The 25,289-nt window shown below is 39.3% G+C and overlaps 1 protein-coding gene across 2 annotated transcripts; it reads left to right on the top strand.

Moving 5' to 3' along the window:
- Positions 1–509: 509 nt before the first annotated feature.
- Positions 510–25,289, top strand: CSE1L (chromosome segregation 1 like). Of its 2 annotated transcripts, none has more exons than XM_075108799.1 (25): positions 510–621; positions 3,423–3,518; positions 4,635–4,777; positions 7,270–7,371; positions 7,805–7,950; positions 8,260–8,350; positions 8,656–8,763; positions 9,674–9,766; positions 11,235–11,402; positions 11,500–11,629; positions 12,356–12,421; positions 14,045–14,247; positions 15,614–15,698; positions 16,463–16,524; positions 17,277–17,413; positions 17,578–17,681; positions 18,243–18,340; positions 19,237–19,387; positions 19,911–20,119; positions 20,848–20,945; positions 21,143–21,228; positions 22,356–22,437; positions 22,874–23,020; positions 23,846–24,077; positions 24,759–25,289. In XM_075108799.1, exons 2-25 carry the CDS (start codon positions 3,434–3,436, stop codon positions 24,846–24,848), a joined length of 2,916 nt encoding a protein of 971 aa, XP_074964900.1. In that variant the 5' UTR covers positions 510–621; positions 3,423–3,433; the 3' UTR covers positions 24,849–25,289. The 2 variants fall into 2 exon arrangements, with proteins under 2 accessions (XP_074964900.1, XP_074964901.1); XM_075108800.1 differs by lacking the exon at positions 510–621 and adding an exon at positions 1,393–1,815.

Genomic DNA, 25,289 nt, shown 5'->3' with positions numbered 1-25,289 from the left:
CAAAAAGGGATCCTGCCCTGCAGCCGCCGCGGGGCCCGCGCCCCTTGCCCCGTCCCGCCGGCCGCCTCCTCCGACCCTCGGCCCGGCCCCCGCTCGCCGTGTCGCCCAGGAGCCGCCGCTCCCTCCCCGCGGCCACCGGGACGGCACAGCCCGAGCCGAGCCCCCCCGGGCCTGGCCGGCCGCCGCTCCCCCCCCGCGGCCACCGGGGCGGCACAGCCCGAGCCGAGCCCCCCTCGGCCTGGTCGGCCGCCGCTCCCCCCCCGCGGCCACCGGGGCGGCACAGCCCGAGCCGAGCTCCCCTCGGCCTGGTCGGCCCTGGGGCGGAACCCGCACTCCCGCGGCGCTCTAGCGTCGCCCTAGCGTCGCCCAGGGCCTTGTGGGAAGAGCCTGGCCATTGGTCGGCTGCTCCCGCGGGGAGCGCAGCAACGATTGGCTCACAGAGGAGTGCGTCGGAGAAGGAGAGGTTGCTGATTGGCCCGGCGGAAGAAGGGCGTCATCGCCCTGCGTGATGCGGTCACGGTGGCGCTGCTGCCGCGCCCTCTTACCGCGGTTTGAATGTGAAGCGCAGCCGGAGCTCTCGGAGCCGCCACTGCTGCCGCCACCGCCGGGGGGAATCGCCAGGTGAGGCTAGGCTAGGCCGCGGGGATGCTGGCGGTGGGGCAGCCCCGCAGCCCGGCGGCCCGCGTGGCCCACAGCCGGCCGCTGTTCCGTTCCGCGCTGAGCTCCGGCGCTGGGCCCGCGGCGCAGCGAGAGGCGCAGCTCACCATGCTGGGGTACTTCGGCCCGCCTCCCGCAGCTTGCGATTGGCTCGCGGCTTCTGGGTCTGAGTAGTGTGCTCTCCTCATTGGCTTCTGCTGCCGCCAGTCTGGAGGCGGCGGGGAGGGGGAGGGGAGCAAGTTAGTCTGAGGGCGGTCGGTACCGTGCGGGGCTCCCCCGCCGCGGCCGCCAGCCCTCGCTTCCCCGGGAAGGGCGGGCCTGCCCCTGCGCCCGCTTTGCGGGGGCGCAGCCTGGCCGGGCCGCCGCCGCTTGAGGCAGTGGAAGCAGCGCCGGGGGAGGCGCAGTCTGGGGCGGCGGGCGGGACGGAGCGGCCCCGTCCCTCCGATGAACTGCCCGGCGGCCGCAGGCCGGGCCGGCGGCGGGGATGGGGCCGGGCTGGGCTGTGCTGGGCTGAGGCGGCGGGTGGGGCCGCGCCGCCCCCGTGGCAGCAGGAGCGGGGACAGCCCCGTTTGTGGCCGGGCCTGGAGGGCTGCTCTGCCCTGCCCGTCCGCGCCGGGGGCTCCCGGCGGCCGCCTCGCCTCTCGGTCTGCAGGGGGGCGTCTGTCGCGCCGCGCGGTGGGTCCTCGCCGCTGCTCCCGTGGGCAGCTGTTGGTGTCTCCCGCCCCTGCGGCTTGCGAGGGGGAGAGCGAGTGTAACGTTTCTCCGTAGCAGCTTGGTGTCGAGATAACCTTTCCCATAAAACCCGACCCATAAACATCCGTAGACATGTAGATGGTGTTTGGAAGGTGCTGTGGCGAGTGAATGCGGGAACAGAGTTCTCTGAAGCTCTTCGCGGCGTAAGACTTGGAGGATAGCTGCTTTTTGGGTGGCCTTATTTTCCTTTTTTGATGGAAGTAGTTAATACATTAAGCATGTTTTATGGGTTTTCTTCTGGAGAGGTGGTCTGAAAACATTCTCATTTTCTGTGGCCTTTTCAGGAGGCGTATGTCACAGCATAGCAAAAAGAATTGTATCGCTCGAGCAAGTACCACCAGTTTTTAGTAGTGGAAAACAAAGAAAAAGATAGCTAGAGGAAGAGAAGGAAATAAGAGTAAGCAGGTAACAGGTGAAAATATTTATCCTTTTGTATGAGGGACTGAGTAATGGATTCCAATATTTGTATTTGGCCTTCAAAGTAAACTCACACTCAGTTTGAGGTGTATATTTTCGATATGGCCCCCTACATGACATAAGTATGTGAGGTATTTGTAAAAGGGCATTCAGGGTTGTCAGTCTTCTCTTTCAGTCTGGTTTCCCATTTGATTCAAGTTCAGTCTTCATAAGTGATTTCTGCATGGGTTTGCACCTCAGCCTTACAGACTTCCCTGGACCAGATAATTTATGTTGTTTTAATAATGAAACATTTAAGTATTAGTTTCAACATGACAGTAATGATGCATGAGGCCATTCTGTGGAATGGATGAGCCGGGTATTATTGCTGCTCTTTGCTTATGCTGTACTTTATTGGTGAACGACACTGGAGGCAAGTAAATCCCCAAAAGGGAAAGGGGGTGAAACATGGGAGGCAGGACTCTTTAGGTGGGTTTTTACTTTTTGTAAAATATGTTGGGATCTCAATTACTCATTAACCACTTAATTCAAGAGGGTACTGTTTCTGTCTCTTTTAATGTTGTAGATGCCATAGTTAGAATGAAAATTGTGTCTTTAAAACTCCATGCCTTTGCAAGCATGCTTAAACAGAAACTGTATTTATTGCGCTTACAATCAACATAAAACAAATCCAAAGTGGGACAGACAAATTTCAGTATATTTTACTAATTAGAAACTCCAGAGAGAAAATGGAAATCTTTGCTTCCTCATTACTTCTGTAGTGAGTGAACTCTGCTGGTGGTGGTAAGAAAGATGGGCAGAACTGATGATGCTATCCTGAGCAACAACATGTCCATTAAAGCATGTCTTGCTGCTGTTTTAGTGTTACTGTAATTTAATCATTCCAGTTAAAGCCATGAAGTTAATGTATCACTGTGGTAAGCATGAGAATGTGTGTGGGAGGATTACTAGAGAGGAGTAATTTAGACTTATTGCACAGAGTTATTCTGTAATAAGTATTACAGTTCAACTCCCACCCTAATCTAAGTTTATTCTACAGGGTGGACAAACCCTCTGGCTTTGCACAGTCTTTTGTCTCGTTATAAAAAACTAATTATCTGTTGAGAGTTTTCGTCGATAATGAGTATTTATTTTTAAACGAGCCTTGAGTCTTTAATACACTTTGAACTGTTCTATTTACAATTATGTAGGGCAGGGCTATTCAGCTTTTTCAACCAGGAAGAGGTTTCTGAGGCCAACAGAAGTTCTCAAAAGCAAAAACAAACTCCTGTTGTCCTGAAAGGGCAAGAAATCATCTTTTGACTCTACCTGGTTCCTGGTTTGCTGGTTGTGTGATTCTGTTCTAGGAGTTTGATTTCAATAAACTAGACAATAGCAGTGACATGTAGTTGAAGAAATTGAATGTTTTCTGTTTCATGCTTGGTGCACACCAGCTGTTGTTTTATTGGATGAGGCATACAAGATAGGGCCATGCATTATGAGGCATAGTCAAAGAGTTGATGTGTATCTTCTGTGGAATCTAGTTTTACATATGTGTAGCTTATAGGATAGATTTTGCGATCTGTATTTATAATAAACCTACTTGTGGGTTCTAGGTTCTGCCAAAATGGAGCTGAGTGATGCCAATTTACAGACTTTAACTGAGTATCTAAAGAAAACACTAGATCCAGATCCTGCTATAAGGCGTCCTGGTAAGTGATTCTCATGAGTGACCAAAAAAGTTTAGTTTCTTTTTGGCTCTTCTGGCTGTGTATAGTAAACTTCAGTGGATGTTTATGTAGTAACGTCTTTGCAGAAGTTCTCAGTATCCTTTTAAAACAAAAAGCCAAAAAAAAAAAGAAGGATGGATATAAATATACGTTAGTTTTGTTTGCTTTCTGTAGCTCTATTTTCCTATATTTCTGCTTTTTTTTTCCTTTGGTACCATTGTTATTTAAAACAGTGCTGCTGTTCACAGTAAACCAGGATTTACTTCTAGCATGTTATGGCTTTTAAAAGTGGTGAGGAGGCAATATTTCCACATCCTGCTTTGAATTGAGAGCTTTTGTTAATAGCAGAAGCATTAAAGAGCTTAGCAGTAAAGAATCACCGAATCACAGGTTGGAAGGGACCTCAGGGGGGATCATCTAGCCCATCCTTTCTAGGAATAGCCCAGCCTAGACAAGATGGCCCAGCACCCTGTCCAGACGCCTCTTGAAGGCGTCCAACATCACCAAGTCAACCCCTTCCCCGGGGAGATTATTCCAATGGTGACTGTCCTCAGTGTGAAAAATTTCCCTCTGGTGTCCAATCGGAATCTCCCCAAGAGCAACTTGTGTCCATCCCCCTCGTCCTCTCCATGGGACTCCGTGTAAAAAGGGAGTCTCCATCTTCTCTGTAGCTACCCCTTAAGTACTGGTACGTGGGGATGAGATCCCCTCTGAGCCTCCTTTTCTCAAGGCTGAACAAACCCAGCTCTCCCAGCCTGTGCTCGTATGGCAGCTTCCCAGTCCTCTGATCATCTTGGTGGCCCTTCTCTGGGCCCCTTCCAGCCTGTCCACATCCTTTTTGTATAGCGGGGACCAGAACTGTACACAGTACTCCAGGTGTGGCCTGACAAGCGCTGAGCAGAGCAGGACAATGACTTCTTTATCTCTGCTGGTGATGAAAGAAGCTGCAGTACCTCTTGTCAGACTGTTTCTGTTCTTGTGAAACTCTGGGGAAGCGTTTGTGTGTTGATTATTTTAAATTGACACTTGAGGAATCATAGGACTCCCAACTAGAAAAGTCAGTTCAGCTTTTGCTAACCTTTGTGTATTCTCTTACAGCGGAAAAGTTTCTTGAGTCAGTTGAAGGAAGCCAGAACTACCCGCTGTTACTCTTAACGCTGCTGGAGAAATCACAGGAAAATGTTATCAAAGTTTGTGCGTCTGTAACATTCAAGAATTATATTAAAAGGAACTGGAGAATTGTAGGTATCCTAGTGAGTAGTTGTGCTAAGATTTAATAATCCTTTTAAGGTACAATAAGATATTCTACAGTAACCTTGGAGAATTTGTGTACTCTGAAAGTAAGCAGATCATTCGGAGGACAAACACAAGGTGTAATTTACCGATGAGGGACTAAAACCTGGACCGTTGGAACCCATTCTATTAAAAAGAACTAGACCTGGGTGATAAAATTGTGAACAAATAATTTTCTCTATTATTATATGCATATTTTGCAGAAGCACAATATTTAAAGCTCACTTAACTAACAGTACTATTATTTAAACTAAAATGGTTGTGAAGTGTCTATACACATGAGCTGGCTGGTTTGGCCTATATCTATTGTCATAGTGTTACAAACATTTCAAGCCAGCACTGCAGCTGAAAGTGATGATACTAGCTTCTCTCTCATGTAAATGCTTCTGGGGCATAGAGTAGTGTGGGACAGTTTATATTGGTGGCCTTGCCAGTTTAACTCTTAGAAGTATTTGTAAATGTCAAATAGAAATATTGCCGTTTAATCCCATTTTACCCTTTGTTCTGAAGAAGTCAGAAACTTTTTTGATTCAAAGCCTTCAGCATTCATGAGATTTGATTTATGGTAGAAAGTATTACATTTGAGAGCTCAACTCCCTCAGCAACAAGACTTTTTAATTGATACTGTTTATACATTGTCTCACTGAAAGTACTCTTTGTATCTGAAAAATATCAACTGTATGTATAATGTTGCTTTGCTACAGGGGAACTGGTAAGTATTTCATCATTATATCTCAGCTGGTACCTATTTACAAATCTGCATGTGAATTCTCCCTTCCCCCCATACTAATATTAAGAAGCTATAGCAGTCCTAGATCTGGTAATGTCTGATGAGATCAGCACATTGTCTGGCATGAAATTTCTAGAACTCTGTTTCTGTAATACTGTATTCCCAGTCATTTATCCCAAATTGCATCTTTATCTGTAGTATATTGTAAGTAGAAATAATGTTCTGTTATGGAAAAATGTGTAAGTGGCTTCCTTTTTACGGATTGCTGATGTAATTCAGGATGAAATTTTGGAGTAGGTGGAGATGCTATGCAGTAAGTGCATCCAGGGGGCCATTATGATTGCTGTGTGGCTTCATGCACATTGTTTTGTCTAAAATTGAAGCTTTCATTTCAAGAGCAGCTCTATGGACATAAAATACAGCCCTAAGGCAAGCTTACCTAGATCACATGGTTTAATTTTGCAGCCTCGGACTCAGCTGATATAAAGCTTAGTGGAAGTAAAAGGGTTTTGCCTGCTCAAGGACTTTGATTTGATAGAGCCTGGAGAGCGAGGTGTTCAGGGCACTTGTAAAAGTATCTACAGAATACTCAGCTATGTGCTGCCTCTCATGTCTTATAAAAAGGTGTAATTTCTTTGGAAAAAAAAATCTCATAATAGGATTTGTGTTGCTGATCTCTCCATCTTTTGTCCTCATCTATCTAAACGCATAGCAGTGAGTCCTGCCTCCCTACTTGGAGCTTGCCTAGTACAGTTATTCCTGTATGTCACATCATACAAGCTTGTAAAGTCAGGTTTTAAAGAACATCATCTTTTTGTTGTTTTTAATATATATATAATGATTCTGTACATTCTTCTGATGTCTTCTTTGTGTCTTATTTTTGTAACTGCTTGTCTATAGTTAAACATGGATCTTGAAATTTTGAAATTACTAAACTTTAAGTTTGTGGGAAGATGGTGAAAGGAAGGTAAGGAGGGCAGTAGTGCCATCTGGTTTAAGCATCTTAAGATCATTGAATTATTCTCTGGAGGTGCTTACCTCTCTTAATAGCTGCGTAATTTCTAGGTTTCTAAACTTTGGTGCTGTCATCACAGATAATGTGACTATCACTGCTGTCACTAGTTGTTGACAAGCCTCCTTATTTATTTCTTTAGTAGAAATTTTGTTACTTGCTATCACTTGGCACTGCTGACTGACTGGACTTTGAAATAGTTGTTATTTTGAAGTGATTAGATAACAAAGTCAATGTTCTGGTTTTGATGGTGTAACCTGCACCCATCTTCGTGTACAGTTTCTAGAAAGTATGGCTTGAGGCAGCTTGCACAAAGTAAATCTTTGAGGTTGGCAGAAGTGAGGACAGAGGTGTGGTTTGGTGTGATGGAAGAGGATACTACCAGTTAGACTTACGTACATTACTGGCATATGCACCCACCCTTATTATGGCAGAATTGCTGATTTGAAAAGTCACCGTTAGAGAAGGAGAAAACTAGTTAAAGATTTTACAGGAAGATGTTAATTTCTTTCAGCTTTTTTCAGGTAGTACTGTTATAGATCATTGTAGGCAATATCCTTAACAGATCTTCTTAGTTTCTTTAACTATGCAATAGTTAGATAAATCAGTGTAAGCAGTTGTTTTGTGAAATGCTGATAGCTGTTTGTTGCCTAGAGTATACTGATATGCCTGTGACTTAATAGTTGTTTTAATTTTAGGTTGAGGATGAACCGAACAAAATATGTGAATCAGACAGGATAGCCATTAAAGCCAACATAGTACCCTTGATGCTTAGCAGCCCAGAACAAATTCAAAAGCAGGTAATATGTCAATTCCTGGTTATGTTAATGAGACTTCTGGAATTTAAAGTGTGTCTATAGGCTCTGGTTATTGGCAGAGCTCAGTTCCCTTACTGATCCAAGTAACTTGGAGTATATTATCACAGCTACTTCTGCCTAATTTAATTTTTTTTTAAAGAAGGTAATTACTGTGTAATGTTATAGCTGAGTTCTAGCAATAGGCAGTTAAATATAGTAATTCCAGAAAGTGAGACTATGTGTACACATTGGATTTAAAGTGAGATTTATTTATTTGTGGTGAAAACTAGTAGATATTTAACCCAATTATTTTTAAATCTGACAAGAATAATAAGCATTTTTCTTAGATATTTGCAACATCTGGCATGACTGCTGTGGTTTTTTTGTAATGACAAGCCTGCTATTTAATCATGTAATGGCTATGTTTCCTTTCCAGTTAAGTGATGCGATTAGTATTATTGGTCGGGAAGACTTTCCTCAGAAATGGCCAGACTTACTGACAGAAATGGTGAATCGCTTTCAAAGTGGAGATTTTCATGTCATTAATGGGGTCCTTCGCACTGCTCACTCTTTATTTAAAAGGTATTGGAAATAAGGGAGTTAGTATATGGCTTGTCAATTTCAGTTCAACTCTAGATTTTTACTGTTAGATTTCATTTTGTAGATTTACAAAATCTACAGTTGTGGCTTATGGTTATTGACCTTTCAATAAGCATTTAAGTGGCTGTCAAATGGTACGCTTCGCATGGTATTGAACGATGTTGTTTAGTTCTTCTTTACTTGACAGTATTTGTTTCAAGGCTCAGCACAAAAAAATTAATTGCAAGTTCATTTGGTAATAAGTGTGAAGACTGTATTCTATTTTTCATGTATTCCTCTTTCACTTGTCAGGTACCGCCATGAATTTAAGTCAAATGAATTATGGACAGAGATCAAACTTGTCCTTGATGCCTTTGCATTGCCCTTGACAAATCTATTCAAGGTATTTCTTTTTGAATCATTTCTGAAACAAGTTTGCATTCTGAATTGCTTGTTGTGAATGCCTTCAAAATGAAAACTTAAAGGCTAGTTGCTTTGAAACTGTTAATGAGGTTCAAACTGAAGTCATGACATGAGACCTGATGGGATTGGTAGGGGGAGGAAAAGGAGCCTTAGTTTTTGGTGGGGTGTGGTGGGTTTTTTGTTTTGTTTAGGGTTTGTTTGGCTTTGTAAAGTTACATGACACCTTTCGATACCTCTTGTCAATGTGGTGTGTGTTACTTGACTGAATCTTATGTCTTCTTCTAGGCAACTATTGAACTTTGCAGCACACATGCAAATGATGCTAGTGCTTTGAAGGTTCTCTTTTCTTCTCTCATTCTAATTGCGAAGCTGTTCTACAGTTTAAATTTTCAGGTGAATCTCTTTGTTCTTCTAATAGTTTTGCTTTCATCTCATGAAGCTATTATGCTCTTATTTGTAGGATCCATTTGAGGCAGCCTTTAAGGCCATGCTTCATCGCAAAAATAAAAGTTGACAGTCTGCATCAACGCTGGAGTAAAGGCACAGTAAGGATGGGGTTAATTAACATGTTCGCTTGGCCCTATCTAAACAAAAGTTAAAAAGAGTCTAAGCTCTTGTCATAGCAAGGTGTTGTATGGGTAGCTCTCCAAGTATGAGCTGTGAAAGACAGAAATCAAATGCCTGACTTCATACTCACTGTGCTCCTTTATAAATATGTCTGCTGGCATGAACTCAGATGAAAGTCGTTAAAACTAGCAGCTCTATAGCACTATAGTAGCAAGTAATTCTGGTAGCAGTGTGGGGTTTTTTGTTTTGAAATTATATCTGAATTTCTAACATTATTAAATAATGCACCATAAGAAAAACGGTAAAAACGTACTTTGCTGAGCTGACATATATTTAGTGTCTCAACACGAACATAAGACTGAAGTGTGATGATTGTGCCTTGATTGTTCAGGCTCTTCTTCCGTATTGGGCAAGAGAGCAAGCTGGAGTTAAAAGGCAGTCTTGTGCTCTCTTGTTCTGAGGTGAAAATAAGAGGCAATACGGTTCGTTCTTTATAAAACCGTAGGCTGTATAGGGTCTAAGCGACTAGTTTATTTGGAAATAGTGTATTCCAAAGCCTCTGTCTGGAGGGGTTTTGTTTGGGAGGAGGAGGGGCTAGTGTTTCATTTTGAGGATTGTTTTCCACGCTTTGTCCCTCAGTAGATTATAAGGTGGGTACATACTACTTACAATGTGGCTATGTTATCTAAGCAGTGCAATCAGTAATTAAATGTAGATTTATGCTTTTCCTTCACAGGATCTTCCCGAGTTTTTTGAAGATAACATGGAAACATGGATGACAAATTTTCATAGTCTTTTAACTTTAGATAATAAACTTTTGCAGACTGATGTAAGTACTGCATAAACCTCCTGGTTGGCCTCTGTATAGCGGAGAGGGTGGGCTGAGAACTTGGATCTAACTCTGAACAGTGCAATGTTTTCTTTGTTGGATAAACAAAGGAATAGAATTGACCATAAGGAAATGGGGTTTAAGACAAGTTGCCCCATTGTCTAAGAAATTTGCAGTCCAGTTCTTGAAGTTCTATCACAGTTACAGGTGTACCCTAGCTGTGCACAGAAATCAAATTACAGATAATTATCAATGAGTAGATTCTTTTGAGGACATTTGCTGAAGTAACCTGATTATTAGAAAGTCACAGTGCTCAGGTTTCTTTGTACCTTTCAGCTGGTTCATGTGCTGTGTTTTAGAAAACAGGGTATCTTAAAGAACTTGAAACAGCCGAACATAGAAGGCATGACATCTCCAAGTACTTTAGTTTAGCACTTCAGTATGTTATCAACATTACTCTCATACTAAATCCAAAATGTGGCACTATACCAGCTACTAGGAAGACAGTTAACTCTACCCAGCTGAAACCAGGAGAGCTGTCTTTGTCTAATGACAAGAATTAGTAGTTTCACAGGTGAAAGATTATACCAAGTCATCAAATGTCACATCAGTTTTGTGCATGCTTTCTGCATTTTAAATGCTGAAGTCTTCCAGACACAATACAATACAATAGCTTGCCACGTGATGGAGCCAAAGCAACTCTGTAAATTTCTTTACAATACATAGGGAGGCATATGAAGTGAATCCTGTGCCATAGTTTCACAGTTGTTTTAGGCTAATGCTGCTGTTAAAAGAAGCTTTGCTGCTCTTTTCTCTTCTCTTGTGTCTGTGGGCTATTGCCCAGCACACTCATGCAGCTGTGTGCTGAACTGAGTGAGGAAGTGATACGCAGTAAAATTGAAAGGTGCGCACTAGGGGCAGGGAGACAGAACTGGGATGGTGTTTGGTTGCTTGGGGTTTGTTGGGGTTTGGGGGTTTTTTTGGGGGTGGGTGTGTTTTGTGTTGTTTGTGTGGGGTTTTTGTTGTTTAGGGTTTTTTTATTTTAATTCCAGCTCAGTTTCCCAATTCACTTTACTTTGTGGCTCCACAAGCATCTGTGCTGGTACGGGGAAGGGGAGGGAACTACTTTACAACTATTCCGATTTAAAGTAGCAAGATATTATGTCTTCTAAGTATATTATTTCAACTCCTCGTGTTGTCTTTTTCTTATTATGTTTTCAAATTAATTTCATGTCAAACTTTGTCAGGTCTAAATTATTTAAATTGCAAAGTACTTTCATTTGAAATGCAGTTCCAGTACAAATCAGTAAAGTACAGTAATTCTAGGGACGTGAGAGTGATTTGTTTAACCTGTTTAGAACATGATAAAATAATAGTGTAACTATTAGAAGTGTCAACATATTTGAAGGAAATACTTAAGTAACATTAAAGTTTGGACGTTTAAGTTCTTAGTTTTGTTTTATGTGAGGATGAAGAGGAAGCTGGGTTACTGGAGCTCTTGAAATCGCAAATTTGTGATAATGCTGCTTTATATGCTCAAAAATATGATGAAGAATTCCAACCCTACCTGCCACGTTTTGTAACAGCAATCTGGAATCTGTTAGTAACAACAGGCCAGGAAGTGAAATATGACTTGGTAAGTTGTTATAAACTCATCTGGTCAAGTTTAATAATGAATTATAAATTGGTCAGTCATGCTAAAACTCTATGTGTTCTGTTCTGTGTTGTTATAGCTGGTTAGTAATGCAATCCAGTTTCTGGCCTCAGTTTGTGAGAGACCACACTACAAGCATCTATTTGAAGACCAGAATACATTAACAAGCATCTGTGAAAAAGTTATTGTTCCCAATATGGAATTTAGAGGTAACTTTTTGAGACTTAAGTTTTCAAAGACACAAATCTAAATGTAAATCTAAATCTAAATCTAAATGTAATTATGATATGTGGCTTTGCAGGACAAAAATTGAGGATTACCTCTTGCATACTTCAGTACTAGATTCAAAACCAAGTTTCTAGAACAGATTGCTGTCCTGTGGGCTATGTAGAATTGTATTAATATATCTAATAATTTTTCTGTCTTACTGGGATCTCAAATTGAAAAGTATAGGAAGTCTAGTTCATATGCTACCAAAAACTTTTCATGCTTAAAGTGAGTATCAGAATAATTCAAGGAGTCTTAGTAGGCCTGATATCCATGCCTGTTTAATTGTAATGCCTGTTTCTTCAAGTTTTGATGAGCTCATATTGATCCTAGTATCTAAAGACAGTGAAGATGTTTTGCAGTGGAAAGAAGCTTCTCTCTAAGTCTACGGAAGCCTCTTTAAATACCCTTAGTGTTGAACGTGTCCTATCTCTTTCTTTTTTTTTTTTTTTTTTTTCAATCAGGAATATGTCAGCTCTTGAGTATGAAAGACTAATTTGTGGGGCAGCAGCAAGCTGAACCGGCTAGTCTGGCTGGATATTTCTGATTAATTTGTATTAATGTTTTAGAAACGTACTTGGAAAAAATAGCAAGTTGATAATATACCTCTTTACCATAAAAACCAGATACCTTGGTATTTAAACTTCTATCATTTTATATATTTTCAGCGGCTGATGAAGAAGCATTTGAAGATAATTCTGAAGAATATATAAGAAGGGATTTGGAAGGATCTGGTAATCCACAGATTTATACTAAGAATACTTGGCCTTTAAATATAGCTCTAAAGAGCTGAAGCAATTTACTGAAGCTTTTATAACTTACGTTTTAAAGTGTGAAGGTGTTGTATCATCCCGTTCCCCACCTCCCCAGAGATTCTATCCAGTTTTTGATTAAGTTTACTGTCACAATATGCCCATCACAATGTCTTTTTGTTTGGAACAACGTTTTTGTATGTTTTTTTCCTTAATTGGATTGGTATGTCTCCTGCACTGCACACATTCTCATTTCAGCAAATATAGCCTGTAAGTCACTGCTGAATAGTGGCCACAGTTGTGCATTTAGTTCCTATGTGTAGAGTTTTAAATAACATGGAGAGACTGTGCCTGTATTTAGTATCATGTTTAAACTGAAATTCTGACCAGTGTTGCGTACAAGTCTGTGATCAAGCCAGCTGGACACCAGCCAGCCCTTGCACGCCAGTGCTGTGTTCAAACCAGTGCAGTAACCGTCCTGAAAACACAGTGCTGTGCTAACAGAGCTGCCTGATTTTCTGATTGTAGTTGTCTGGTCTTCAGCCAGGTCAGAGCACAAATGAATCAAATCTAGATCCGTGTGGCAGTTCTGTATATGATGTTCTGTGCCTCTAACAGTTTACTGACTGACACTTTTAGATTAATGACGCTTCATAACAGATCTATGGTATTACTGTACACTAGCGGTGGAGGACAAAAGTTGGAGGAAAATCTTTCTGAACTTTTTTGCAAGCAACCTTTTCATCATTTTTATCCAGGATTGGCTGCATTTTAGGTATTTGTGAAGCTTTCATTTGTCAGCTACTTCCGCTTTTAAGCGGATTGAGGCAAGAAGTATTTGTGTTCTTCAGAGATTACTTTAGAAATGTGCTTTGTTGCATTTAAATTGACTTGCTTTATTTTCCTTCTGTTGCTTCTGTTAGTGTATTGTGTTAAAGGCAAACTGGCTTTTTTTCCTTTCTTGAAACAAAGAATTTTTACAGAGGGCTTGGGTTTTTTTGGGTGGGTTTGGTTTTTTTTTTTTTTACATGCTGAGCATGACATTATACGGCATGGAATATCCCTTTGGTCAGTTTGGATCAGCTATCGAGGTTGTGTCCCCTCCTGGCTTCTTGCCCACCCCAGCCTACTTGCTGGGAAGGGAAAAGAGAGCCTTGACACTGTGCAAGCACTCTTAAGCGATAACCAAAACACTGCAGTGTTGTCAGCAGTTTTAGTCACCAGTACAAACCGCAGCACCATTTCGGCTGCTATGAAGAAAATTAACTCCATCCCAACCAGACTGGGTGCATAATTATCAACATAGTAAACAATCTCCCCCTGCATACTTACTGAAACTTTCTTTAGAGAGCAGTAAAACCTGTGGATATGCATCCAGTATTGGTAGGTGTCCGTTCCTCCCTTCACTGTACAAATAGTCCCTATTATGACAGTAAGTAAAAGACTTAAATGTGTTCTTACACGTCAGTGTAGAGCATTGCAATAATTAATGTAAGGTGTAGCTGTGACTTGAGAAGCTGTATGTCATTAATATATTTATTACTATGTTTATTAATATGAAAAGCTGTGTACCTTATGCCCAAAGAATCTTTGGTTCTCATGCAGATATTGACACCAGGCGCAGAGCAGCTTGTGATCTTGTCAGAGGCTTGTGCAAATTTTTTGAAGGGCCTGTGACAGGGATTTTTTCTGGATACGTTAATTCTATGCTGCAAGAATATGCCAAGAATCCATCTGTTAACTGGAAGCACAAAGATGCAGCTATTTACCTTGTTACGTCTTTGGCATCCAAAGCTCAAACACAGAAGGTACTTTTACATTCTATTCGTTTTAATCCATATGAATTAAAATACTATAGTGCATATAAGGATTGATGCAATTCATTTTTTGCTGCTTCAGAATGGGAGTAACTGTATTTGTAGTAGTTTAATGTTGATGAAGGTAAAAATTGTCCATTATGTAATCCTATCACAGTTGGTAATTTGGTGGTATCTGGTTTTCAGAGAGATTGGGCAAAATCAACAACTGTGTGTAACCATTTGGCAGATCGTATTAGCATGTGTGAAGCAGCCACACAAAGAAACAAAATTAGCTTGGGTCTAGAACCTCTGAGCTTTTAAATGGTTCCGAGCCAGAGTTTGTAGCCATGGAAGGCCAAATTTAGCTTTACAGGAAATGAAGTGTTAAGCAGACTAGAAGGAATCTAAGAGACTCTTACAGTTATTGTCATCATGTTTCCTGTTATTTGAGTGTTTATGATTTGGAAATGGCATGTGAATGCTAATGGTGGCTGGAAGTGGATCTCATTGTTTGGGAGAAAGCAACTGATAGGCTGGATACGTTGAAAAGCCACACCTGAGGTAAACTGTATTTGGAAACAGTAGCATTGTATCAAATGTCCTACAGAACAGGTTTTAATAAACTAACAAATACTTCTAATGTTATTACAGTTCAGATCTCAGTGGCTTTACCAGACGGATTTGAGGCAAACACGATTACATGAGTAAAACATGTTGTACGGCATCTTTATGTAGTTTTGCTGAAGGTTCTCAGTCTTTTCTTGAAACTCTAGTTGTATGCTACTGCACAGCAGTTGCTGATAATAGCGATGCGTAATGTGAACCAGAGTTTCCCAGCAATTAGAAAACTGCCAAGTTGTACATCTTTCTTTTTCTGTGCTATTCAGTGGCAAATATGGGATAACGTCACTTGGAACACTTGGCGGATAACTATCCGTCTGAAAACCCTGTTTTAAAACTCAGTTGCATTTTTCGTAAGAGAAAGCTAAGTAGTCATTATTCTGCTGCTCTAACTCAGAATTGGAGTTTGAGTCCTAAACTTTTCCTTTTTAAAAGGTCTATCACAAAAAAGTATTAAGTTAATAAGATGCTGATATTTTCTATGTAAAATTTTGGTTGATTATTACTGTGTTACGTGTTGTTATTTCTCAACTTGGAGCTGGTAACTGAACCCCAATAGTGCTACAGCTGAAACCTAGACACTAAAAACATCAAGAAAAAGAAATTGGATGACTCTGCTAAAGATGCAGTTTCAACAGTCTCATCATGTTCATGCATGCTTTAGGTTCCTTTTATTAAAAGCACATAAAATCAAGAAAACTAGCTGAATGTCAACATCTAAAACCAGAGTTGGTCTGTTTTTTGTTTTTTCTAGCATGGAATAACACAAGCCAATGAGCTTGTTAATCTGACAGAGTTCTTTGTGAATCACATTCAACCTGACTTAAAGTCTGCTAGTGGTAAGTTAATTTTGATATGGCATTTTTTGTGATATAACTACAACTTTGACAATGACCACTTTTTCTTAAGCACTCATATATCTCAGAGATTATGAGCACCATAATCTCTGAGACAGCAGACTGTTAACACCTGGCACACGGGAAATAATTCAAATTTGGTTGGCTGGCAATAATGAGCTTTTAAACAAAGGTCGATTACCACATGCTATCTGCAAGATCAGAGCATGTACACACATGGTTGCTATCAGTGACGTGACTAAACTTGTTGAATCACAGTAATTTGATTTCTGTATTTGAGACCTTGTGGCAAACCTCTATGCTATACAGAACCCTGCAAATTTAAAATACTGATGTTTAGGTCGTAGCCTGTATCAGCCCATATTGATGAGATTACGGATGTCTAGATTTAAGCCACACAATTTATTTTCTGCTTCAGCAATTATCTTACGATAATTGGGATGTACTGGGTTGTCTCGGAATATGTAACTGGAGACTGTTAAAATCAGAACCAGAAGGGGAAATTCCATGTGAAAGAATTGGACTGTACACTTAATGGTACTGGGGTGTGATTCATACCTAAAACTGATACTCTGTCTAACAGCGCTCATACAGAAATGCAGAACCTAAGCAACATAGAAAAAAATTGTGTGGTTTATTTTTAAAGGGAAAAATCATGATTAATGTCACTTCTATATATAATATATGTTCAGTAATCACATTTATATAAAAAATATCAACAAAATTCACATATTTTTCTATTGCAGTGAATGAATTCCCTGTGCTAAAAGCAGATGGTATCAAATACATCATGATTTTTAGAAACCAAGTAAGTTTTTCTTTTAGCTTTATGATAAAAACATTGTAGTTTGTTATTTTATCCTTGCCAAGCTTAATCTATCTTGCTTGGCCATATGCTAACTCAACAGGTGTTTGATAGTCATGTATAACACTTCATGCTGAATTTTTAGTTTTGAAAGTAAATTATATTGTTTTAAATATCCAATTAACATGTAGTCTGTACGCTGTCCATATGCTGTGGGAACACTGAACATCTTAGCATGCTTAGTTCTGTGACACACTCAGACTTTTTCAAGTGAATGTTAGTCTAAATATACTTGATTGCTCGTACCATTGCAGTAGTTGTTAGGGAGAGTACAGCAACTTTGTCCTTTACCTCTTCTGATTTGTGAGGTACAGTAAGAAAATACATTGAGTATTATTTCTAAATTTTAGGTTGCCTTTATTCATCACCTCTTATATCTGTGATTTCTTAAGCTTGATATTTTTAATTGCCTGTTAAGACAAAGTAAAATGGAAAAAGAAATATACATTAGGAATGTATGCACTTACTGACAATGAAATGTAACATTGATGTTTGGGGGAAGCACGCAGGTGATGATAGAAATGAGTACCTCTTGGTTGTCAAGGTGTGATACAGCAACTGGGGGAGCCTTCTTAGATTTCTTCCGCTGCCAAGCTTTCAGTTTGTAGCTGATGAGCTCAGGGTGGTTATGCTGTAGTGTTGAACCATCTGCATTTCTATGTGACATATGTACAATTTGTTGCTACATTTTTTAGGTTCCTAAAGAACAACTGTTGGTATCTATTCCTCTCTTAATCAATCATCTTCAAGCAGAAAGTATTGTGGTCCATACTTATGCAGCTCACGCTCTTGAAAGACTGTTTACCATGAGGGGCACAAATAATACTACACTGTAAGTCTTCAAGCAGAGATAAATTCATTGCTACATAGGTTTTGTCCATTTAAGGATAAGAAATACCTGTAAGGAATCTTTTATTTCTTAGTATTACAATATTGTAAAATGCTTGAAATTTGTGAATATCTTTCATCGTTAAAGAGCTGTGTTTTACTTGACAGCATTACAGCTGCAGAAATGGCACCATTTGTGGAAGTGCTATTAACAAACCTTTTTAAAGCACTGACTCTTCCTGGCTCATCTGAAAATGAATACATTATGAAAGGTAAATGCTTTGAGTTCCACAATGTAAGAGTAACTTTATTAACTTGAGGCAAAGGCTTATAGTTACAGGCTACTAAATTTTTATTTGAAAACTTAATTTATGCAAACATGCTAAAGTGGTATGCGCACCCTGCAGTTATTTACCAGGCTGTAATAAGTCATATTTGACCAAATTTGTGATAACAAAGAGAAATACAAAGCATATGGTATTGTGAAAAATTATTTCTCAAATAGTAGTCTTTGTAGTCAGGCCAGCTACCTGAGCAGTGTCAGTAGGAGATCTGAGCAAGTTATGGCTAGTAGTATGCCAAGATTTGAGACTTGCCCAAGGTGAATGATGGTCTTTGCAGAGTTGCTTCATCTGTAGAGTGGGGGTAATGAGGCTTTGCTTTATCCTTGGTCATGATTATAGATTAATTGCTCTTGCAGCAGGTGGTCTTTCTTACTGTACCTAATTCCTTGGGATCCGATTTAATAGTAAAAGGTAAAGGATTTAGGCATATGATAGATAACAGAAGCATATGTTTGTCTCCAGAAGATAATACTTCCAATTTATTTGCAGCCATCATGAGGAGCTTTTCTCTGCTACAGGAATCCATAATTCCATACATCCCTTCTGTCATCACACAGCTTACACAGAAACTGCTGGCTGTCAGTAAGGTAAAGAAACAGGCTGTCTGAGCAAAATGTTCACTTTTTACCCTTTAGAGCAGTCTTTCTAAAGATCGTTGTATACATTGTTGGTTTTGTTCTGTTAGAATACTGTAAATTGTTCAATATTTTCTGGCTAAAATAAGTTAGAACAGCCTTTCAATGAAGTACTGTATTCCTTTTAGGACATACTTTCAAACCATTCTCCCATGTTCTTATCTGAAGTTTGGGAACAGCATATGAAATCTTCTTGTAATACTAGTTTGTCCTAGTAGAAATATTTGCTTGTGCGGAGGCCACCATTAAAATCTGTTTTTTTCCACAACTCCTTTGTTCTTTGTCCATGAAGCCTTTGAGGCTAATACTAAATCTAGGCACTGAAATGTAGGATTAATTTAAATAAATTACCCTCCTTTGGAGGGTAAAATTCTCTTAGTTTTTGGTTCAGGCTGGGCTAATATTCTTGAACGTTGACGTTAAGGAATGCTTTGAAATACCTTCATCAACTATTCAAAAATAATACACTTTGCATCTAAGTTTAAACTAAACATGGTAGAAGCGTTCAGTAAAGAATTGACTAGGCACTTACTGGATTAAAAATAATATTTTTTTTCAGTTTTTGTTTTGTGATATATTAAAGGCTTGCTAGCTTATGTAGAGCTTCTGAAAAACACTTATTGTCTTTAAAATATTTATAAAAACTACCCCTCCTTTATGCTTTAAAGGTTTTTATGTACTTTTATCTATAGAATTAATTTCATTAGCATATTAGTAAATAAGTCATAAGTATCCGTATTCCCAATTGCTACTTTAGACTTCAGTTGAAATAAAAAAAAATATTTTGCTAAATGAGTGACTTGGCTGCAAGTTGAGGCTGATTTATCTGTTTATAACTTGTTTTTTAGAATCCAAGCAAACCTCACTTTAACCATTACATGTTTGAATCAATATGCTTGTCAATAAGGATAACATGCAAAGCAAACCCTGATGCTGTTGGAAGCTTTGAAGAGGCTTTGTTTATGGTGTTCACTGAGATACTACAGAATGATGTGCAAGGTAAATTAAAAGCAGTAAGTGCTTGTGCTCCCTCTCTACTATAATTGCTTGCTACGATTTACCTCATGGTGTTTTTTTCTGTCACACAGGAAGTTCAAGTGAGAACCCAGCATGTTCACAGTCCTAATAAACACTTGTAGGAAGCATCGGGGTTGTTCCATAGGGTACATCAGTTGTATTAACCTATTTTTAAAATGAGCTGTGGTTTGTTGTTTGTTTTTTTAAAAATATCTAATAATCACTACTCCAAAGACTTATTATTCTTCTAAATTAAATTGCCTTGTTTCTAGTAGTTTGTTTTCCACGTTCTGAAACGTTAACAAACAGAAATTGAATATATAAAATGCCTGCAAATTTTTGGAATAATTAAATGTGGAAAGTGATACATTTCTCCGAGGTTTTATTTGTTGGACTCTTTGTCTTAATATCATAAAATCGTAGGTTCAGTCAATAGTTACGTAGTTCCCAGAAACTGACAGTGACCATATCTGCTGATTTGTAAATGTCATTGTTTCTTCTCCAGAGTTCATTCCATATGTGTTTCAAGTGATGTCCCTACTTCTAGAAATGCATAAAAATGAAATCCCATCATCCTATATGGCATTGTTTCCTCACCTACTTCAGCCAGTATTGTGGGAAAGGACAGGAAACATTCCTCCTTTGGTCCGACTCCTGCAGGCTTATTTAGAGCGGGGTGCCAATACAATAGCAAGTGCTGCTGCTGACAAAATTGTAAGTTGGATGGATTTAGTCACAACGTATGCTTCTAGACGTGTTGATTTACGATTAAAAATAATGAGAAACTTTGCTTTAGTGAATAGTGTATTTGTGCTTGTACTTTAAGTTGCTTACATAGAAGGACAAAATGCTATGAATGTAGGCTTTTTGGATGCTTTCCCATTATGTGGATAAGATAAATCCTAGGCTGTCATGCTTTTGTCGATTAAGATGTAAAAATCCTGCACTTAGTTTTTGCAAGTAGGTAAGTTTCCACAATTTTTCTGTCTCATTTGCCTCATGTTGAGCACTGTGGATCAGGAGAACTCTCAAGAGGTTCTGTTCAGAACAGTCTTGAGAAGAGTGAATGAGGAGGAGCCCAAAACAGTTGGAGATCTGAGGATTAGTGGATTCAGTGGGAGATTTATTCTGCATACTTCTGTTATTTCTGCTGCATTATCTGCTGCAGTCAGACTTGATTAGACAATGCCATTGATGAAGCAGATATGCATGTTCAAATTGGCTTTGGTGTTCTTTTGATCAAGGTTAATCTTAATGCTCAAAGGAACATCACTTCATCCCGATAAAAATCTGTCTTCCTTGTCCTTAACTCCAGAAACAATCCTGTTTCGGGTTATGAAAGCGTTTGCCTTGGTGTATGTCTCAGATGGTAAGGGCCAGCTTTCTGGTAGCTCACATATGAAGAACTGTTGTGTAGAGTTTTATGTTTGCTTTGCTTGCAGCCTGGATTGTTAGGTGTGTTCCAGAAGTTGATTGCCTCTAAAGCTAACGACCATCAAGGCTTCTATCTTCTGAACAGTATTATAGAGCATATGCCTCCGTGAGTATGAGTTGACATTACATTCAAAACTGATTTCTGTACACTTCAGTATTTGGTATGTTTGTACACTTAACGTCTAAAAACTGAAAAATGTCACATCAGTAAAAGAGATTTGAACAATTCTGTGCATGTTTTCTGTGAAGTGACGTTAGTAAAATCCTAGTATAAATTGAATAACTATTCTTTTAAATTTCCAGTGAATCAGTTGACCAGTACAGGAAACAGATCTTCATTCTACTATTCCAAAGACTTCAAAATTCCAAAACAACAAAATTTATTAAAAGTAAGTTCCTTGCTATATGAAGAGCTTCAGTGTCAGTGATGCCAACAGTTTAGAACGTGCAGCTGTACTGAATAAGTATCCTGCCATGTCCTGTGATTATATGGATGAAGGGATACTATGACTGTTAACATCAGTGACTTGCTTCAGATTACTTGTTGGAATCAAGGGTGGCATATAGGGCAGTTGCCACAGCAGGTGACACTTGTTCCATGAAAACTGAAGGAATGGAACTAAAATAAGGGAAGAGACTTGTCTATTCCTCTTACTTTCTTACTCTGTGATGTGATACACTAATGTGATACCACTAATTATCTGAAAGTGTCTGCATTTAATTCTCAACTAATGCCAGCAAGCTTTCACAGAACACAATAACACTGACCATACTTTCTTTTGTTACGTATAGTTGTGTGTTATTACTGTTAAATATTCTATGTATCTGTGTCATTCTGCTTCAATGTGACTTAAGTTATTGATAAGGTTTTATGCTAAACCAGCAAAGCTGTGACAAATTATTGAAATACATATTCTAGTTCTTCCTGCTGTAACAGGATGATTATTGTCATACTGATCAAATTATTTTAATGATACGATGACTACACAAATTATGCAATGTCTATTACTTAATCTTATAAAATCTGATTAATCTGATAGGAGCACGAATGATAGGATTGCCTATAATGGTCTTCCACGAGCAAAATTTAAGTGGTGTTTTTATTGCTTTGGATCTGTGCTCTGGTACAGAGGCCATGCAAAGGGGTTCACAATTGATCTGAAAGATTGCACCGCATGAAGTTTTTGGCTAAAAGCATTGAAAAGTTCCTTTGCTCCTTGATGTGAAAAACTTGCAAATACCTTTTTAATGCTTTATAACTGCTGTAAGGGGGAAAAGGACTGAATCTTCTCTTAGTAGTCTTACCACCATGTTTTAGTGTGTACATGAAAAAAACAGCAGTTTTTAGACTAACTTCAAGGCAGCAAGTTAATGAACTTCACTAAAACTGAACGTGTGTACAGATTGCTGTTTCCCCTTGAAAAACTTGTTAGAATATATTTTGCTGCTGACTCTAAAGCTATTTCTTTTTTTATGTTGAGTTTTAATTTGACCTTTTTCTTGTTTCTTTTTACAGGTTTCCTAGTCTTCATTAACTTGTACTGTGTAAAATATGGGGCATTAGCTCTGCAGGAAATATTTGACAGCATACAACCAAAGTTAGTATGATTTTTTTTTTCCTAAGACTGCTGTGTATTTTTTATCTTTCAAAGTAGGAAATATTTGTCTCCTCTAGCTAAAATTGCAAACTGCATTTGTCACTAATTTGGCTAGCCAAATGTTTCTTCTAATGTAGTTGATTTATTTGTTTAGCAGTTTTTCTTTTTCTGATTTGCTGCCCACAGTGCTGTGTTGATAGTTCAAGATATTAATCTCCTGAGCAGGTCATAAAAAGGGAAGAGTGATGTTTTTATTCTCCCTTTGTGGAAAGCTTGTATGCTTAAATTTCTACCAGGCGTCTACTGTGACAGAGCAGCATCATAACAAATTATACGGTTTTCTCTTTTTCCTAGTGTTTCATATTGTTTCTGGTTTTCTTTTGTCACCGTATGGCTGATAACGCTTCTAATACTTCTTCTTTTAATGCCACAATAGGATGTTTGGAATGGTTTTGGAGAAAATTATAATTCCTGAAATCCAGAAAGTGTCTGGACAAGTTGAAAAGAAAATCTGTGCTGTTGGCATTACAAAAATACTAACAGAATGTCCTCCTATGATGGACACTGAGTACACCAAGCTGTGGTATGTAGAACACTGCTTCCAGTTCTGTTAGTGAGGCTATCTGACTGTTTTGAACGTGTGAGCTATCATCAAAATGTATTCTTCAAATAAGTTCCATTGTGATTTCTTCAGGCCTGCTATTGTTATGAGGCTGAGTTTCAGGCTTTTCATACTCCCTTGTCTCAACAGATAAAACTGTATTTTCAAAGAAGATGCCAGAACTGAAGAACTGTCTGAGATTTTTGTGATGGAGATACGACTGGCTGGGCTAGCTAGGACTGCATTTAAGAAAATACGCTACTTTTCTTTTAGCTTGTATTCTTTCTGAAAAGCTAGGCCCAGTTTTGACTTATAACTTTTATTAGTCAGGAGACCTGAGCATAGATACTTAAAACATGACAGAGAGACTATAAGATCTTAGCCTGACAGTAGAATTTTGGGGAAAACTACTTGGGCAGACTGTAAGCCAGCCTAGCAGTCTAGGATGTCGGGTAGCCTGAATTTAATGACAATAACTGGATACCTGAACAAGAACTTTTTTTTAATGTACTTGGAGAAAAGGTGTAATCTGGAAAAGAATTGCCTTTCTTAGGAATTTGACCTGATAAAAGCGTGAACAATGTTTATTTTTTAATATGAGCACTTATGTTATGCCTGTAAAATACACAGACGCATGGTTCTTCAAGTCCAGCTTAGACTTGGCACTCGCAATTTCAGTAGCTGAGCAACTACCTGCAAGGGCTAAATTGTAAAGGCTTCTGAGTAGTTTGAACATTCTTGTACAATACACGTTGTCCTAACGTATTTTAAGCACTCCGATTTTATCCTCCCCTTCTTACATACCAGGACTCCTTTGCTGCAGGCCCTCATTGGCCTCTTTGAACTGCCTGAGGACGACACTATCCCTGATGAAGAACACTTCATTGACATAGAAGATACTCCAGGATATCAGACTGCATTCTCTCAGCTAGCCTTCGCTGGAAAAAAAGAACATGATCCTGTAGGTCAAATGGTGAACAATCCTAGAATCCATCTGGCACAGTCTCTTCACAAACTGTCTACAGCTTGCCCAGGCAGGGTAGGTGACTTTTACACATGTCATGCTAATGCTAAATTCTACAGAGAATAAATGCTTTTTTGATAATGGGTCTCTTTCGCTAGTGTTTGATAATCAGCAAAATGAAGTATGTCATGCAAGATATTCTTTTATTCTTCAATGGAATATAGCTTTTGTAAGGTTTTTTCCCTAGTAACCTTAGAAAGGCCATATCTTCATATTACTTAATTCAGCAGTAACCTTAAATATGCCATTTCGTAAGTGAAAGTTTATCCACTTGTCAGTATATAACTAACAGTTGTCTCCGGTTCAATATGTGTCGTATTCAGGAAATTTCAGGCAACTCATGTTAAATTAAACAAGTTAAGTTTACAGTCAAGTATTTTAACCCATAGCATCTTTGTTTGAGATTTTGGTAAGTAAAGATTGCCTGGGAGACCTGATGTTTGCTGCATCCAAATATCTGTTTCAATAACTGTAGGTTTTCTCCACTCTTCTCTCATATTTGATTCAGATAAGTAGTACATAGAACTGTCAGCATCGGAAAGTTTAATTCCAGCAACTGCTTTCACAATGGAAAACTGCTGCTCTCAGGATGTCATTTGACTTTGTACCATGTGTTGACACGGTGATTAACAGGATATAGCAGCAGTTTAATGTATACACACACATTGACACTTCTGCTCTATCCTGTGTTTTAAGGTTCCATCAATGCTGAGCACTAGTCTGAATGCAGAAGCGTTGCAGTATCTCCAAGGATACCTCCAGGCTGCAAGTGTGACGCTGCTCTGAATTGCATATATTCCACAAGCAAGATCAAAAGCTGTTTTGTTATACAGAAGGTTGACGCTGACTTTTTATAGCAGAGCTCAGAGAAAATGAAAAATGCTACTTGAAAATGTATTGCAGAATCCACCTTGTAAAAGATAAATGTGGCTTTAAGCAGAAACTGAAAGAATTTGGTGGTTTGTGTACTCATAGATAAAAGGTGGCTAACTTCCATTCCCAGCTTAATTTCAAAGGGAGTAGTCACAGTGGTTTGTTGTAGGGTTTATTTGAAATCTGCATCTGCAGTGTTTGGATAACATTTTGAAATGTATGGAGAGCACTGGCTGTAGAAACTCACTTTGGTCACTAAAAGTCCCTTTCATTTTGATGTTGTCCTTCGTATTTCTTTTGTCTTTCCTTAAACTTTATCTAAATTGTGAATAAATAAGAAGTACTTGTTTAAAA

Source organism: Phalacrocorax aristotelis, chromosome 13 (genome assembly GCF_949628215.1).
Source record: "Phalacrocorax aristotelis chromosome 13, bGulAri2.1, whole genome shotgun sequence".
Taxonomy (NCBI): domain Eukaryota; kingdom Metazoa; phylum Chordata; class Aves; order Suliformes; family Phalacrocoracidae; genus Phalacrocorax; species Phalacrocorax aristotelis.
Note: the sequence above shows the minus strand (reverse complement) of the source record. Positions and strands in the feature narration are given on the sequence as shown.